General features: G+C 52.9%; 1 protein-coding gene across 3 annotated transcripts in view; it reads right to left on the bottom strand.

Annotated features, from left to right (window-relative positions):
- Positions 1 to 466: 466 nt before the first annotated feature.
- Akap1 (A-kinase anchoring protein 1) overlaps positions 467 to 16,079 on the bottom strand; it is a 33,030-nt gene continuing 17,417 nt past the window's right edge. For 2 of the 3 annotated variants that reach the window (XM_041665000.1, XM_041665001.1), the window contains exons 2-11: positions 13,594 to 15,185; positions 10,889 to 11,025; positions 9,410 to 9,536; positions 8,762 to 8,889; positions 6,908 to 7,085; positions 4,917 to 5,067; positions 4,466 to 4,533; positions 2,452 to 2,525; positions 2,075 to 2,137; positions 467 to 1,606 (exon numbers count right to left, since the gene is read on the bottom strand). In XM_041665000.1, the coding sequence (XP_041520934.1) occupies positions 1,532 to 1,606; positions 2,075 to 2,137; positions 2,452 to 2,525; positions 4,466 to 4,533; positions 4,917 to 5,067; positions 6,908 to 7,085; positions 8,762 to 8,889; positions 9,410 to 9,536; positions 10,889 to 11,025; positions 13,594 to 15,154 (2,562 nt within the window). In that variant the 5' untranslated portion in view covers positions 15,155 to 15,185 and the 3' untranslated portion in view covers positions 467 to 1,531. The remainder of the gene's footprint in view (positions 1,607 to 2,074; positions 2,138 to 2,451; positions 2,526 to 4,465; positions 4,534 to 4,916; positions 5,068 to 6,907; positions 7,086 to 8,761; positions 8,890 to 9,409; positions 9,537 to 10,888; positions 11,026 to 13,593; positions 15,186 to 16,079) is intronic. The other variant, XM_041665002.1, reaches the window with a different exon arrangement.

Here is a 16,079-nt window from a genome sequence, read left to right as displayed (position 1 = left end):
GAGTGACTGAAGAGAACACACTCTTCATGATTAGCCCTTCGACCTGCTTTTCCTCCCCAGTTCCCAACCATGTCTTAAGGAACCATCCTCCAAGGACAAGACCTTAAGATCTGAGAGGCCAAGAGTCGGCTTCCTCCCCAGATCCTGTAACTTTGTCCCACGGAGCCTGTCTCAACACCCTGCCCATCCCAATGGAAGCACTCTGGTGTCACCAGGACTGTGAAGGCTTGTGCCTCTCTCTCTACCACCTTTCATGTCCTCTCCCTACACCAGACCCTGTGCTCTCTGGATGCAGAAGCCAGAGGAAGCTTGGCCACCACCTGGTGGTGTAAAATGAAGGGGAAGAGCTGGGTCCTTTTATCATGGTCCTTGGAGAGCGACAGCTGGACCCTCTGTAGACCACAATCATCCTCCTCAGTCCCCAACCCCAAATCTTTGCCACCACTGAAGAAAAATAGACTCAAGGTTGTAGTTTATACAATTCAAGATTTATGTAAGTCCAAGATACTTAAGTTATTCTTAAATTGCACAATGCTAAAGACAGCCTATAAAAGAGTCAAACACACCACCGCAAGGTAATTCATGAGTTTTTTTTTTTTAAATAAATGTGTACAGAAAAAAAAAAAAATCCCCAAATGGCAATCTCCCCATACAGCTTCCTGTCTGTGCACAGGCAACTGCAGAAGCCCCCGGCTGGAGCAACAGGGGCAGCAGGAGCCCCCGGTTGGAGCAGCAGGGGCAGTAGGAGCCCCCGGCTGGAGCAACAGGGGCAGCAGGAGTCCCCCCCCCCCCCGCTGGAGCAGCAGGGGCAGTAGGAGCCCCCGGTTGGAGCAGCAGGGGCAGCAGTCCCACTCTGTGGGATGGACTTCTATTTCCGGGTGAAGAATGTGGACGAATTTTGAGTTCCCTTTGTTCTCCAGTGTGTCTTGTACAAAATGTTACATTTTTAAACATATATTTACAGAGTTTGCACAAATAGAAAATGATTACAAATTACAACCAGGCTTGGCAAGATAATAGCTTCCCCTCTCCCCACTCATTGGGGTCAGGTGTGACGATTGCTCCATATTTACATCTTTGTTTAAAAAAGTCTGAGCTCCTTAGAGACCTGGAGGAAGTATATAAAAACTGGCTAAACGCCGTCAATTCATCCATGTGAGCTATAGAGGGATCCTACCAGTCGGTCCAAGTCTCATTCCCTGAATAAAGACTCTGAAACAGACCCTCTCAGCCAGCCCCACACCCGCCTTGGCCTGCCTGCTGAAGTGTGTGGGATTTGGGAGGGGAGAGGGGATGGAAGAGGAGCAGGACAAGCTGGTTAAGAGACCTTCCTTCAAACAGCCTCCAGCCGGGCTAAGCCAGCTGGCTGGTGAACCCCATCCTAAGGTTTTACGCTTCCGCAGGACTATAAAATGGGGGAAAGAAGACTCCAGAGAACAATGTTTGTTACTCTGATGTTAAATCTCTGTCCTGAGTGCCAAGCCCAATCTAAACAGTGCAAAAAAGACTGAAGTAGCTCAGGGGGCCGAGGTCAAAGGTTGGCGTAGTAGCTGTCCACCCACTGTGCAAGGCCTCGCTCCACCAGCGACCGGTTTATCAACACCACCTGGAAAACAGAGTTTTATAGAGTTCTGCACGGCACCTTGGGGCTAGGTCTCAAGACAGTGAGGGTTCCCCTACCCAAGTCCCCAGTCATCAGCCAGGGACGGGTGCAGACCCAGGGCGTAACTACAGCAGGGTTCTTTCTTACATGTTGTTGCTACTCTGGCACAGGATTCTAACAGCTTCAAGAAACCTGAGCCTTGACAGTAGGATAGGAGCAATGGACAAAGGCACGGGGGTCTAGAACAGATCTCCCCAGCTTGGCACTAAGGGTACTTTGTGTTGGAAGGGGCTGTCCCAAAAGTGACAGGTTCAACAGCACTTCTAGCTTCCATCGGCTACATGCCACTAACATCACTACACCGAACCATGGAACCCAGTGTCCCCTGTGTCACTGGTCCACAATGCCAGAACAAGTTCCCAGCTAGCCACTGCTGCCGACAGCAAACAGGGTGGAAAGGGGCAGACTCACTTCATCTCCAACCACACTCCACAGCCGAATCAGAGGAAGGCCAGTCGTACTGTAGCGTGTCACCTGGAGGGGCACGGGGTGGAAAACAGCTTAGGCTACACCATGAAAGCTTTTAAGACCTGAGGCAAGTTCTACTATGTAACCCAGGCAGGCCTCAAACTCTAAATCCCCCTGCTTCAGCCTGGAGTGCTCGGGTCATAGGAGTATGCCAGGCCTGGCTTATGTGCTTCAAGCTTGCAGTCACTCCAGGCTCATGGCCATAGGACAGAAGGAATTTAAATGTCAGATCTCAAGAAACCTGGACACTTGGCTGCCCTAGGCAGGAGCCTCCACTGAGCGCCTGGCTGGTCTGCCAGCCTCCTGCCCCAACCACACACCTGCGCCAGCAGTGCTGTGTTGCCTGTCATCTCACTCATGGCTGCGTCTGCCTCGGGTGAAAAGTGGTCGTCATCTTGAAGAGAAGAAAAAGAGAAGGGAGTGTTCAGATACTCACTGGGGCAAAACAATCTTGTCACCTGCGGGCTACTCCAGATGCTGCAGACTTCAGGACTGTGTCTAGGAGAACCACCTTGCTGGCAGAGCCTATGCCTCTCGGACGCAGGTGGGCGAACAGAGAAGCCCCAGCTGCATGCATCCCCCAAGGCATAGTGCAGACAGAAAGGCTGCCTTCAAAGCAAGCAGGCTTCACTCCCACTTATCTGGGGGCCAGCTATGCAAACAAGTGTGTGCACCTTCACCAAACCAGCAATGCCCCAGAAGACAGGAGGGTACGTCCGTCCACTTTACAGGCCAAGACTGATCCTCAAAGGCCAACCGGCTCCGACCGGGGCACAGGCGGCACTCCAATCTAAGCAGCTGGCCAGGTTATGGGCGGCCACCCTCTAATAGGCAGGATGCCGAGGTGCCTTCTACTGGGCTGGCGTACAAAAGTGACACACAAGAACATGGCCCAGGCAGGAAGTGACAAGCTGGAGACAAGAGCTTGCACGGTGTAGAAGAACCTGGCGATAAAAGAGGGCCTATCTTGGTGGGTCTGGCCAGATTGCTTAGGTGGACAGGACGGAGAGAAAGGCAGGCGAGAAAGGAGGGGACGAAACACAGCCTGCCAGTGTTCTGACAGGACTTCGGCTGGCTGTAATGCTCTGTTTCCCTTTTGTTGTAAGACAGACTCTTGCTGTATATGTAGCTTAGGCTGGCCTCCAACTCATGGTCATCCTCCTGCTTTGGCCTCCTGAGCACTAACATGGCCAGTGTGGAGCACCATGCCTGGTTCTACTGCGGTATGTCTAGAGCACTGAAACTGCTCTCTAGAAAACAGGATCTGAAGGGCCTGCCTGGGAGACAGGGGATGGATTAAAGACCTTTACCAACAGCCAGAGAAGCTGTGATCTACCACTTTCTACATCAGTACGCATGTGACTCACAGCTACCCTGAAAGACAAGCACCGGCCCTTCATGCCAGAGGACAGTCGGGCTAAGCGATGGAGCACCAGCCCCTCATGCCAGAGGACAGTCAGGCTACAGGATGGGAGCACTAGCCCCTCACACCAGAGGACAATTAGGCTATGGAATGGGAGCACCAGCCCCTCACGCCAGAGGACAGTCAGGCTAAGGGACGAGAACACTAGCCCCGCACTCCAGAGGACAGTCGGGCTAAGGGACGGGAGCACTAACCCCACACGCCAGAGGACAGTCAGGCTAAGGGATGGAGCACCAGCCCTACACACCAGAGGACAGTCAGGCTAAGGGATAGAGCACCAGCCCTTCACGCCAGAGGACAGTCGGGCTAAGGGATGGGAACACTAGCCCCTCACGCCAGAGGACAGTCAGGCTAAGGGATGGAGCACCAGCCCTACACACCAGAGGACAGTCAGGCTAAGGGATAGAGCACCAGCCCCGCACACCAGAGGACAGTCGGGCTAAGGGATGGAGCACTAGCCCCGCACACCAGAGGACAGTCGGGCTAAGGGATGGAGCACTAGCCCTGCACACCAGAGGACAGTCGGGCTAAGGGATGGGAGCACTCTTTGCACTCGTCCTCCAGCACTGCTTCCAGTCTCAGACACACAGGTCAGCACAGTCCCCACCATGCCCTAAGGAGCGGTGATCATGCCAAGCAGCGTGCTGAACTCCTGCCCAGACCACGCTCTAAAGTACCTCCCTGGAGCCTCAAGCTGGTACTGGGTAAAATGCAAAGCAGCAGACCCCGGATGAAGGGCCACAGCAGTATTGGCATGGTCTGGGGACTTGCTTGAAATCCAAGATCCTGGGCCCCAGTCCAGACCTGGCACCAACCATATTTACACAGGCTCCAGATGAGAAGGAAGGAGACTCCAAGAAAGCCCGGTGCCCACCAGTGCCCAACCCACAGCTGGGGGCCCCGCCTGTTACCTGACAGTGGAACCACACAGTCCAGAAGGACTTCTGCTCCTTGGAATGGCAGGGTCACAAAGTCAGACCTGGAAAGGCAAGGAAGGGAGGGTTCAACATGGACCACCAGTACTTGAATTTACCTTCCACTCAGCACAGCAGCCTACGAGCCAGGATGACGTGCACCCCCGAATGCAGGCGGGAAACTGCGGCAAGCCTGACTCGGAGGCCCTTCCTTTACCAAAGTCACAGTCTCTCACTTCTGATGCCTGGCACCTGGGGCTTCTCCCACAGACCAGCCTCTAGTTATGTGGAGCTGGGGCGGGTCATCGTGCTTCTCTACACCTGACTCCGTTAACACAAAGCTGGCAGCAGGAGGGAGACTCCAGCCCCACCTGAAGCTGGGCAGAACTGAGCCATGCACCCCATGCCATGCAGGGTGACTGGTGACTAGCCGAGGAATCCCACTCACCTAATTTGCCGGAGCACGTCGACTTTCACCCTCTTATATCCACCATAGTCCACGTAGCGAATCTCCACCTCATTGGTCTCCTCATAGGAGGCCACTACTTGGGCTCGCCACCAGGCCCCGTCCGCACCAGGGGCAGCGCAGATAACAGTTACTGCAGGGCGGGAGGACAAGCGTGTGGAACACAACTGGCCTGGGCAGGGCTGTGAGGGCTACCCTGGTCATTGCTCCCCACCTTCCCACATGGGCAGAGGCATGCATTTCCATGGGCAGTTGGGCAGGGACAGTACGCATCCTTCATAAAGCCTCTCCCAGAGCCAAAGACAAACAAGGGAAAACCCAGAACATGGGAAATCCTGCTTAGTATATTCCCAAAGCTAACAAATCCTGAAAGGCCTTCCACCTAGGTCCATGACTCTGAAATCTACTGCAGCCTGAAACTAGCACATGACCTAGTCAAGCAAACGTGGTGAGGACTGGCCTTTGTGTGTCTGTGCACACATGTGGAGGGCAAGGACAGCTTAGCTGTCACCCTTCCGGACTGTGTCTTTTTGTTCCTTTGTTTTTGTCTTTTAAATGATGGCTGGCAGGGTGAACCCTAGGATTCTGCCTATCCTTGCCTCCTGTGCTGGTGCGCACGCACTCTCTCTCTCTCTCTCTTACACACTTACACACACACACACACACACACACCTTTTTTCTTGTTTTTAAATAAATGAAACTCATCCTGGAAAGCATTTTACTGAGTTACCTCCCCAGCCCCTGTGCCTAAGGAAAGTCCCCAAGAGAATCAAGAACTGCCAAGTGCAGCAGAGCTTAGTGGTCCAGCACCTAGGGTCCAGTCTGCTCCAGTCCACAGCATCTCTGATGGAGAGCCTGACCAGAAGGGCATCCATCCTAGGTCTGTCTCTAGCTCCCAGCATCTAGCCTCAGCCTCAGGAAGTACAGAGTGTCTCCAGGCAGCCATCAAGCTGGGCAGCCATGGTATAAAGGTCACAGAAACACCCCTAGAAGCTCCAGTAGCCGACTGTGCCTGGTCCTGACAGACAGCGAAGCCCCGGTGCAGTCACCCTTAGACTCCAGCTTGATCTGCACTTCTCACTAAGGCATTGGAGAACCTGATGAAAATGAAAACCTCATTCTTCCAAAAGGGGACAAGCAAAACAGCAACAGATAACTTCAAAATGTTCCTCATGTCTCAAAGCCCACAAAGAGACTAAGAGGAATGCTGACATTTAGTTCCCTCCCCAATGATAAAAGCAACAAAGGTACCAGTTACATCCCAGCCCCTGCTCAAGCGTTGTCTGATCAAGTCCCTTCGTTTCAGAGAAGGTTTCCTAACCTGCCACATGGCATCAACAACCCACTGCACAGGTGACAAATACATGCCAAGTGCTCTATGTGATATGGACTGCATTATCATTCTACTCCTGGTGGCGAGCCTGGGTACCACTTGGTATCACCCCACTTAGAAGACACAAAGCCCTGACTGAAGACATGGCTCCATGGTTAGGAGTGCTGGCTGCTCTTACAGATGACCTGGGTTTGACTCCTAGTACCCACATGGTGGTTCACAACCATCCCTAACTACAGTTATAGGGGACCTGAAGCCCTCTTCTGATCTCCATGGTCACCAAGTATACGTGTGGTACGCATACATATATGCAGGCAAAATACTCACAAATAAAATGAATAAATGTAATTTTAAAAAAATCAAAAAGAAGACAAAGTGTTGGGGCTACGATCTGAGTCCACGAGAAAAATGTCACTCCCATCCTACTCCTTTGGTCATCAGTGGAAATGCTCCTAGCTAGAAAACTCAACCCAGCACAATTCCATGACAAAGCAAGAACTCAGGGATGTTGTCATTTGAAGAAGTCCCAACCAGTCTTTTCCTAGTCCAGACCAAGTGTGGAATGGGCAACCCACCTGTTCTACATGTCTTGGCCTGACCAGAACCCAGGACTCTCCTTGATTGTCTTGGCAGCACTTACTTTCCACTGGGGTGGGCAAGGTGGGGATGCCAGGCTGAGAGTAACAGAGGTACATCTGCTGGTCCAGGCTGCGCAGCGCGTGGAAGGTGGGGTGTGTGTGCTGCTGTACAAACAGGTGCCCGGCATTGACCTGGTTGACCACGATGACTTCCACAGTGACACCATCAGGCAGCATGAGCTGGAGGAGGAAGAAGCAGCCAACACTGTATCAGTTCCTCTCATGTTTGGGATATACCCCGAGGACCCAGGGCCAGTCTGTGGGCTGACACAGCCCTGGCACGCAGAGAGCAGAGCTCTGTTGGCTGTTGTGCTGTAATACCAAGACCTGCCAATGGAGGCAGCCTCCCCTCAGGATCAGACAGGGGGACTCCCTAGTTCAAACTAACTGTATGTGTAGTGCTGTGTCCTCACACAGGCTGGGCAGGGGTCCAAACCCTGGAGCATGCCTGCCCTTAGTTCTTTTGATGTAAGACTCTAGGAAGGCAAACATGGGAGTGAGCAGTTTGCTCAGGACACGCCTGAGAACAGCGGGTGGGCAGCCTCAGGCCCCTGGAGACCTGCAGCAGACTCCAGAAAGTACAGGCCCGCTGCTAAGGTCTGCAGAGCTGGCGTCCTATTTACTCCTCGGTGCCTTCTACCTGGCCCCTAAATCATGCTCTCCTCAACCCCCACAGATGTCCCCTCATCTCTTCTCTTTGGGTGGGGTCTGTAGGTGGGCTCAGCTCTAAGGCCGCCTGTGAAAGGTCCTAGCAGAGGCCCCGGTGCTCTCTGATTGGCTTGTGCTCCGGCACCATTTTCCCCAATGCTAAGCTAAGGTAGTGGAGCAGGGCTCTGCACACAGGAGGGTTTGAATTGCACCTTCCTGCCTGGTGGCCCCAAGAGCTTCCTTTGACTTCTGTGGGTCCTCCCAGCCCTGCAGACTTCACAGCACCTGGAGTCTCCTTCCCAGTCCCAGAGAGCAAGCAGAATAGGAGGGGAGGAAACCACATATACTAGTCACTCCATTATTTAAGAAGACAAGGTGCCTGGGAAACCTCCGATTCAGGAGTAAAGCATGGAGTGGGGCCAGCCCACTCCTGAATGCCCAGAAAGAAAGGAACACTACCCCACACAACCCCCCACTGCACAAGGGTCTCTGGTGGGGAAAGACAGCTCAAACACCTCCGTCCTAGACAAAACCCAAAGGGGCAATTTTCCTGAAGCAGCCTGTTCAGCCCAGCTGTGGAATGCAATAATAGTCTGTGGCAAGAGAACTCTGAGCATCTACTCCCAACAAGGCGCCCCACCGAAGGCCTGAGGCACGCCTGCTCACTGCTTGGGAGACAACAGCTTCTCTAAATTCTAGGACTTCCAGGTTGGGGACTCTGCATTGACCAACTACAGTCTAGGCAGTCCCTGGAGAGATGAAGAGGAGGGAATCCCGCACCAGGGCCACTCATACTTAGCCTAGCTGACTAGAGAGACGTAAGGACCCATCTAAGTCTCAGCAAAATCTTTCTTGGCAGATCCTACCCAGGGCCTCTGGTAATAGGCAGTGACTGTAGGCACAGCCTCAGCTTTTTAGGAGACCACATCCAGTCTCCTAGCTCAGACTTCTTCAGGCAAATGCCTAGAAAAAAGAAAGTATGACCAAGAGGCAGGAAAATATAGTCCTCCCAGTGTGGGGTCAAAAGGCCCTGGTTTCTGGTCAGTATCTGTCTTCAGAGAACATGCCGGCTGACAACAGAGCTGAGTAGAGGGCAGGGCTGAGCATGGACACACCCATGGGCCTGTTTGACCCATGTGCTAACAGTCTCTCAACTGGGTAAGTTTAGGGGAAGGGACAAGAAGTAGGATCCTGGCGAACGTGCTCACCCAAGACGTCATCGGCAGGGAAGGCAGTGCCAGCGAAGGCAGTGGTGGTGCGTAGATATTAGTGAGGTTCAGTTCCTTAAACTTCTTCCCAATCAAGTTCAGAGCTTTGTCTACATGGTGCTGAGAGCCTAAGGGCAAGAGACAAGACACACAGCCACCGTAAGAGCCAAGTGACAGCAAGCACAAAGCTACCCACATGCCACGCCATAGGATTCTAATGTGCAAGGGTTTCTAAGGTGCCAAACAGTTGGCTCCGCTTTAGGAATAAAATTATTTAAATCCACTCACCTCTGACCTTTGCCAATCTGACCCATGCTTTGAACACAAAAAGAAGCTGGCAGATGGGAAAGGCATGAATGGCTTTGGCCAGAAGGTACCTGAGCTCTGTGAGGGAAATCTGGGTGACACACACTGTGCCCCAGAACCCTGGCCATACCATTGGGCACCCATCCTCCTCCTGGCCAGACAGAGAGATGGTGCAGAGGAACAGTGTCTCCTGCAAGCAAGCACTTGAACTGAAAGAGCCTGAAGGGGTCCCCAGTGTGCACTCTACCTAGAAACCTACGGTTTCTGTTCAGAGGCTAAAACTCCAAATGGACAAGTGCAACCTGGACGCGGAGCTAAGTACAGGAGAGACACAGCACTGACCTTCTATGTGGCAGATCTGGATGTTCTGGGTGTAAGGCAGGGTGGAGATGTAGATCTTGGCACCAGATGTCTGCTTCAGAAAACTCACGTACCGACCCTGCTTGCCAATCAGTCGACCGACTAAGTGCTTCCAGGGAGAGAGGGAGAGAGGTGAGGAAAACAGGAACCCAGCTCCTCGCTACCCAAAGACCTAGGCTTGTTTTGTGTAAAGTCAAGCTCCTATTTACTTCTCAGAACTGTTCTAAGCACTTAGGTTCAACCATAGAACCTACAGAACAGACATGATCATTTTACACATGAAGAGAAATAGGCCGGGACACGCTCGGAGCCCACCCAAGACGACACAGCTGCTGAGCAGTCCAAGTGGGCAGTCAGGCCTGGGACTCAGCATCTCATCACAGCCATGTGGTCAAGATGCAGAGCATTAAAGAAACAGCACCCCTCCTACTCACACATGTATGCACACACACACACTCACTCAAAGCTTCACTGCTAAAAGTGTCAACTCTAATTCCTCACATCCCTGCCCCTCTAGTGGCCACAGACAAAGAAACAGGTGGGACAATGGAAGCCTAAGAACACTCAGGCTCCTATCCCACTGCGGAGGGACAGCATGTCCGAGGGCCTAGTGCACTAGAGTTCAAGGCAAACAGAAGACACCAGACTTAAGCATGACGTAAGACAAGCTCCACAACTATTCTAAACGACCCCAGTCTTGGAGGGTAGCAAGGGACATGGTCCCTTCACCCAGAGCCTGCCTTACCATGCCCTCTGTGACCACTGAGGGCAGGATTGCTAATAAGGTCACTGGGGAAGAAAAATTACCACGGGAGCCAACAGCCTGGGGTCAGCATAGGAGTCTTGACTCAAAGTTCAGAGTGAGCCAGGTCTCCAGCTCAGCACGGAGCCAAGTGCCTTGGGAGTAAGCAGTCTGCCAATTCTGAGTCCCAGCGATAAACACTAATTCGTTGTTAAGTTCTAAGAGCAAGGGGCTAGAAACCACTGGGGACTGGGGAAACAACAATGCTCATACAATGAATAATGCAGTTAAAGCAATGTAAAGACTAGCACAGGAAAATCAAAATGGTTAACCATTTGGAAGTATTAATTAAAACACCACAATCTTGGTTTTAACAACCAGAGTGTGAAGTGAGAAGGAATGAGTGTGTTTCCAGCTGCCGCCAGGCGGGCCAGAGTTGGCCTGCCTTTGCTTCTGGGCATTCCTTTCTCTACAGCAGTTTAAGTTCTCCTCCGTTATCGGTACACTTCACAGTGCAGAGCTGGTAGCAGTCTGAGTGCAGCCCACACAGGAGCCTGGAGGACTAGCAAAGCATGCGAGCGAGCTAGAACCAATGTCAGATGGCCTGTCTGCAGCTTCCCAGCCTGGCTCGTCAAATTCACAGACCTTCTTTAAACCTGGCATTAAGGGAACTCTGACCTCCCACAGGATCCGGCCTAAAGGAATGTGACCACCCTTACCTTTGGCACCTCTATCTCCCAGATGATGAGGTCCACCTTCTTAGGGTTGGAGCTGGCCTGGGCATTCTGGAGGCTGTCAGGATTTGTAAGCCCACAGCAGCTGTCCACTGAATCCATGCTGTTCCCGTCAGAACCTGCTGGGAGGAAACGGCATATACACATACACACACACAGAGACTCCAGCTCAGCCCTAACTATCACAGCTTCCCAAATCCCCAATACTGGGGAGCCCTGCACACCTCCCTTCTGCAAGCTTGGCAGCTCACAGACTAGAAAGCTCAGTAAAACCCAATGAAAGGAGGCCTAGGGTCCCCACACACCTAATTTTAGCCTGTCACTTAACAGTCCTGCTGGCTTATTTGGCAGCCGTGCCTAGCCACAGCTGCTGGGTCAGACTCACACGTAGTAAGCTAGGAAGAGACACACTCTGTGCCCAGGGAGAGGCATATACATGGTGGAGCGGAGAGGGAAGCTAACAAGATGACCCACAGATCCACACGGGTCCAGGAGCAGGCCTTGACCCTCTTGTCATGACCGCCTTACTCCATTTCCAAGTGTCCTGGCCTCTCAGGTCAAGGAACTCCAAGGCCTCAGGCCCAGGCTAGGGATATGAGAATGGGGGGTCTGGGGTAGGTTGGCAGTCACAGTGATAGCCTACGGAGGGTCCCATTCGCAGTCCTGATCAGGGCCCGCTGGTCTCTGCCAGGTGTAGACAAAGGCTGGTGAGCTTCCTCCCTTCCCCGCTGGGCTTGGCTTGTGAAACTCTGGATATGAGGTGGCTCAAACAGCCCCTGGTAAGCACGGCAAAGGGTCTGTGACTCTGAAACCAACTCTGGCTGTTCAACTCTTCCCAGGACATGACAAAAGGACCATTGCAGAAGAGGACAAGACCAAAGAAGCACCAGGGACCATCAGTGCAAGGTAAGAGACTCTGTTCTGACAGAAATACCAACTTAATGGCCTAAAATGGATCACTCCTGAGAGCCGACTAATTGGGCTTTTTTCCACCGGGTTTCCCCAAACTCAGGACTAACACTTTTCCAAGCAAGCCATGTAATCTGGATATAAAAGACTAAGGCCTAATGGAACTCTCCACCCCTAGGTGAAAAAGAGAAGAGTCACCTCCAAAGGGACCTCCCGCAACACTAGGCTTGAGGCGGACCCCACCCACCTACCTACACACTCAAGAAAACTACTTGGCCAGTCTTCTGGAAGCAAAACAGGCTGGTTGGGGTTTTACTGCCACAAGGCCCTTGGCCTTTAGCCAAAAGAACAGGACTGGCCAATACCTGCAGTTCAATGGCTCCCAGGAGTAACTCAGAACCATACTAGGCCTTCAGCGGACTGCATTCATTGACCAGTTTCCAGCTCCCTCAGCCAGGCAGTCCTGTTCCCGGCCCCCTGAGCTTCAGCCCCAGGGGAAGGGCACAAAGTAGGGTTAAGGCTAACCTGAGAACACCAGTGCTCTATCCTCAGGCTATGACCAATGGGAAACCCTGACCCTCCCACCCACGGATTATGGTCTCCTGCTATGCTCAGAAGCCTCAAGGCTTCTCTGTACAGCTTCTATAATCTGTCCAGAGCAGGAACAAGGCTGAGGAGTTCATTACAGTAACAGGCATCAGGAAAATAGAAACTCCTTTACTCGAGATGTTTTTAAAAACCTTTCTTTTTACACATTTTAAGATGCAAATTTTTTTATCTAAGCATTTTAACACTCCAGCACTGGGGTGTAGTTTACAGTATCTGGCCTCCCACAGTTACAATGGTCAGAATTTGCTTTCTTTTAGAGCTATGTAAAATCATCATGGTCTCAATCAACAGCATCTTGGGGTAACAAAATCCAAAGTGTGGTGCCCCCCCCCCCCAGATTCTAATGAAAGCAGTAAAACACCCAAGAAAAATTCCCAAGCTTTCTGGATGGAACTGAACGGTTGGGAACAAACAAGCCATGAACAGCTTGGAAGTCACTGGGAGAGAATCAGAGGACCCCTGGGGAGCTGCAGAGCAGGGTCAGGAGCTGCTGACCTGTATGTTAGCGGTCTGAACTGTCTACGCTGGGGTCAGCACTCGAAAAACCCAGTGCACCCTCCGTTACCAAAGTGCCCTCTTTCCCGGGGTGGAACTGCAAATGCACAGAAAAAGGATGACTGAGGCTCTGCAGGAGGAGGTCACAGCAACACCCCAAGACAGCGCGAGCCTCCCACCAGTGCTCAAAGCTGTGGCTGTCCTGGGGGAACTTACCCCGCGAGGGCTTCTGGAGGAGAGCAGGTGGAGACATGGAACAAGCACGTGAGTAAAAGAAGTCAACCATTAAGAGATGCTCACCCATCCCTGGAGCTTGGGAGGTACCATTAAGGGGTCCTCACCCTTAGAGGCCCACCAAAGAGTGGGTGTCTAAATAAGAGGCACTAAGGCTGGCTGGTGAACCCAACAGCCCTGGTCCCTTCTAAAGGTTGGGGGAGCTTCCCTGGCTAGACAACCCATGGACAACTCTCAATGCCTTGGGGCCTCATGGTCTCCTGACTTCTCCAGTACCCACCACCTCGTGAGGTGCCCAGTTGTGCAGGTGTCTGGATAACATAGAGATGGGCAGCATCACTTCGTGGCCCACGTGGCAGAAGGGAAGGGTGACCAGTAGCTTTTGCCTAGCAAATAACGGGAGCCCTCCCAGATTCACCAAGAAAGCACCGAGGTCCTCCTACCTCCTGAGTGATCTGCATCTGCATCCATGGTCCATCCATCCTCAGTCCCCAAGTCTGAGAACTCCTCCTTCAGCACCCCATTGCTGAAGGGCTCAGTACTATCTGGCAGTGGTGGGGTGACAGCTTTGTCTCCGGGGCTTGAGCTGGTCTCTGTGCAAGAGTCTTCAAACCCCGAAGTACTCAAAGAATCTGAGCACGGCCCCGAGGTGGTCACTGAAAGGACACCCTGCCTGTTGTTGGACATACAGGTGACAAAAGTGTCATCTCTTCCTGGGGAAACTGCCCCATCCAGAGACTGTCTCCGGAGGGGAACTGGTGTTGGGCAGGGGGCCAGGGAGATGTGATGTGCAGAGTTCTTTGGCTTCTGGTCCTTGGTGGGGCTTGACAGAGGACTGCTAAGACAGCTCACATAGGTCTTTGGTGGCAAGGCTTCTGCTAATGGGCTGGCAGTGGCGTCTGTGCCGGAAGCAGGATCTGGGGTGTCTTGTCCCAGGCCAGTTTCCTGGCTGGCTGGGACAGAGCTCTCCTCCAGCTCCTGAGGCTGAGTGGCCGGGGTTGGATGCACTTGTGCCATTGTCTTGCCCATCGTAGTGGCCCGCATCTCTTCGGTCGCTTCCAAGATCACCTGGGAGATAATCTGGAAAGCAGCCTGCTCAATCTGATCATTTTTAGGCAAGGTCTCCTCTTTGACCTGCTCACTAGCCAGGTCTCTGTTCCAAGTATTGCTACCTCTGACCTGGGGTACCAACACGTCCTCATCTTTAACCGGTTCTGAGTGAACTGGCTCCGCAAAGCTACCTGGCAACTTCCCAACAACACATTCTTCCTTCTTTGCAAGCTCAGTCACCTGTGGGGGGCCACTGCTCACCTTTTCTCCTCCACCTCCCCAGGGGGCCAGGCTTGGAACTTCACTTTTCTTGGCTTCTGAGATGCATTCCTGAGACAACAGGACTTCCTCTGGTACACTTTCCCCCAACACAGCGTCTCCAGTCCCCTCTGCCCTGCCTGTCTCTCTTGCTTTCTCTCCAGAGGCTGCACACTGGCCCAGCCAGCCCCTTCCAGGTGTTTTGCCCAAGGCAGAATCTTGCTTATACCCTTCCACTGCTTCCAAGGGGAAGGGCACTTCCTTTGGGAGAAGGGGACATCCAAGAGGAACAGATTTGGCTTCGTCCCCCATCAGGGAGAGTTCCACCTTTGAGTTGTCATCTCTGCATGGCTGCGACCTGGTGTCTACACTGCTGGGGAGGCAGCCTGAGGACTCGGATCTTCGGCGAACCTGACGTGTCCTTGGCAAGGCTGGGGGTTCTATAGAAGACTTGCCCACAGAGAGCTGTTCCGGTTCTGGAGGCTGTGCAACACTGAGGGGCACAGACAGGACTTTAGTACAAGCCTCTTCACTGGGGAGTCGGTCCTTGATGGCAGGGCCGACCTTCAGTGTCTCCATCTGCTCATCGCTGCGGCTGAGTCGATCTTTTTTACGAGAGAAAAACCACCACCAGCCAAGGAGTGCTAGCATTCCAGGCAACGCCAAGGGGAAGAGTGAACGGAACTGGATTGCCATCTTGGAGGCGAGGTGAAGAAGCTATCTATGCCTAGGGAAAATGAGGATAAGAAGAGATGTTACAGAAGCCAGTTAGGCAGTATAGAAAGCTGGGCACAGCAGCAGTGCACCCCTTGAATCCCAGCACTTGGGAACAGCTGTCAGATTCAAGGCCAGCCTGGTCTACATAATGAGTTCCAGACCAGTCACGGCTACATAGTAAGATTCTGTTTCAAAAACCAAAACAAAACCAACTGGGGGTACATGGACTGTGCACTGACAACCATCGGGGGTACAGGAACTGTGCACTGACAACCATCGGGGATACAGGAACTGTGCACTGACAACCATCGGGGGTACAGGAACTGTGCACTGACAACCATCGGGGGTACAGGAACTGTGCACTGACAACCATCGGGGGTACAGGAACTGTGCACTGACAACCATCGGGGGTACAGGAACTGTGCACTGACAACCATCGGGGGTACAGGAACTGTGCACTGACAACCATCGGGGATACAGGGACTGTGCACTGACAACCATCGGGGGTACGGGGACTGTGCACTGACAACCATCGGGGATACGGGGACTGTGCACTGACAACCATCGGGGGTATAGGAACTGTGCACTGACAACCATCGGGGGTACAGGGACTGTGCACTGACAACCATCGGGGGTACGGGGACTGTGCACTGACAACCATCGGGGGTACGGGGACTTTGCACTCACAACCAACTGGGGTACGGGGACTTTGCACTGATAACCAACGCAGGTATGGAGACTGTGCACTCACAACCAACTGGGGTACGGGGACTGTTTGCTGACAACCAACTGGGGTGCGGGAACTGTGTGCTGACAACCAACTGGGGTACGGGGACTGTTTGCTGACAACCAACTGGGGTGCAGGGACTGTGTGCTGACAACCAACTGGGGTACGGGGACTGTG

This window comes from Microtus oregoni, unplaced genomic scaffold, assembly GCF_018167655.1.
Source record: "Microtus oregoni isolate MIOR12 unplaced genomic scaffold, Mior012 000015F_ref0000493, whole genome shotgun sequence".
Classification (NCBI taxonomy): domain Eukaryota; kingdom Metazoa; phylum Chordata; class Mammalia; order Rodentia; family Cricetidae; genus Microtus; species Microtus oregoni.
The sequence above is the reverse complement of the archived record's forward strand: the minus strand, read 5'-3'. Positions and strand labels throughout refer to the sequence as shown.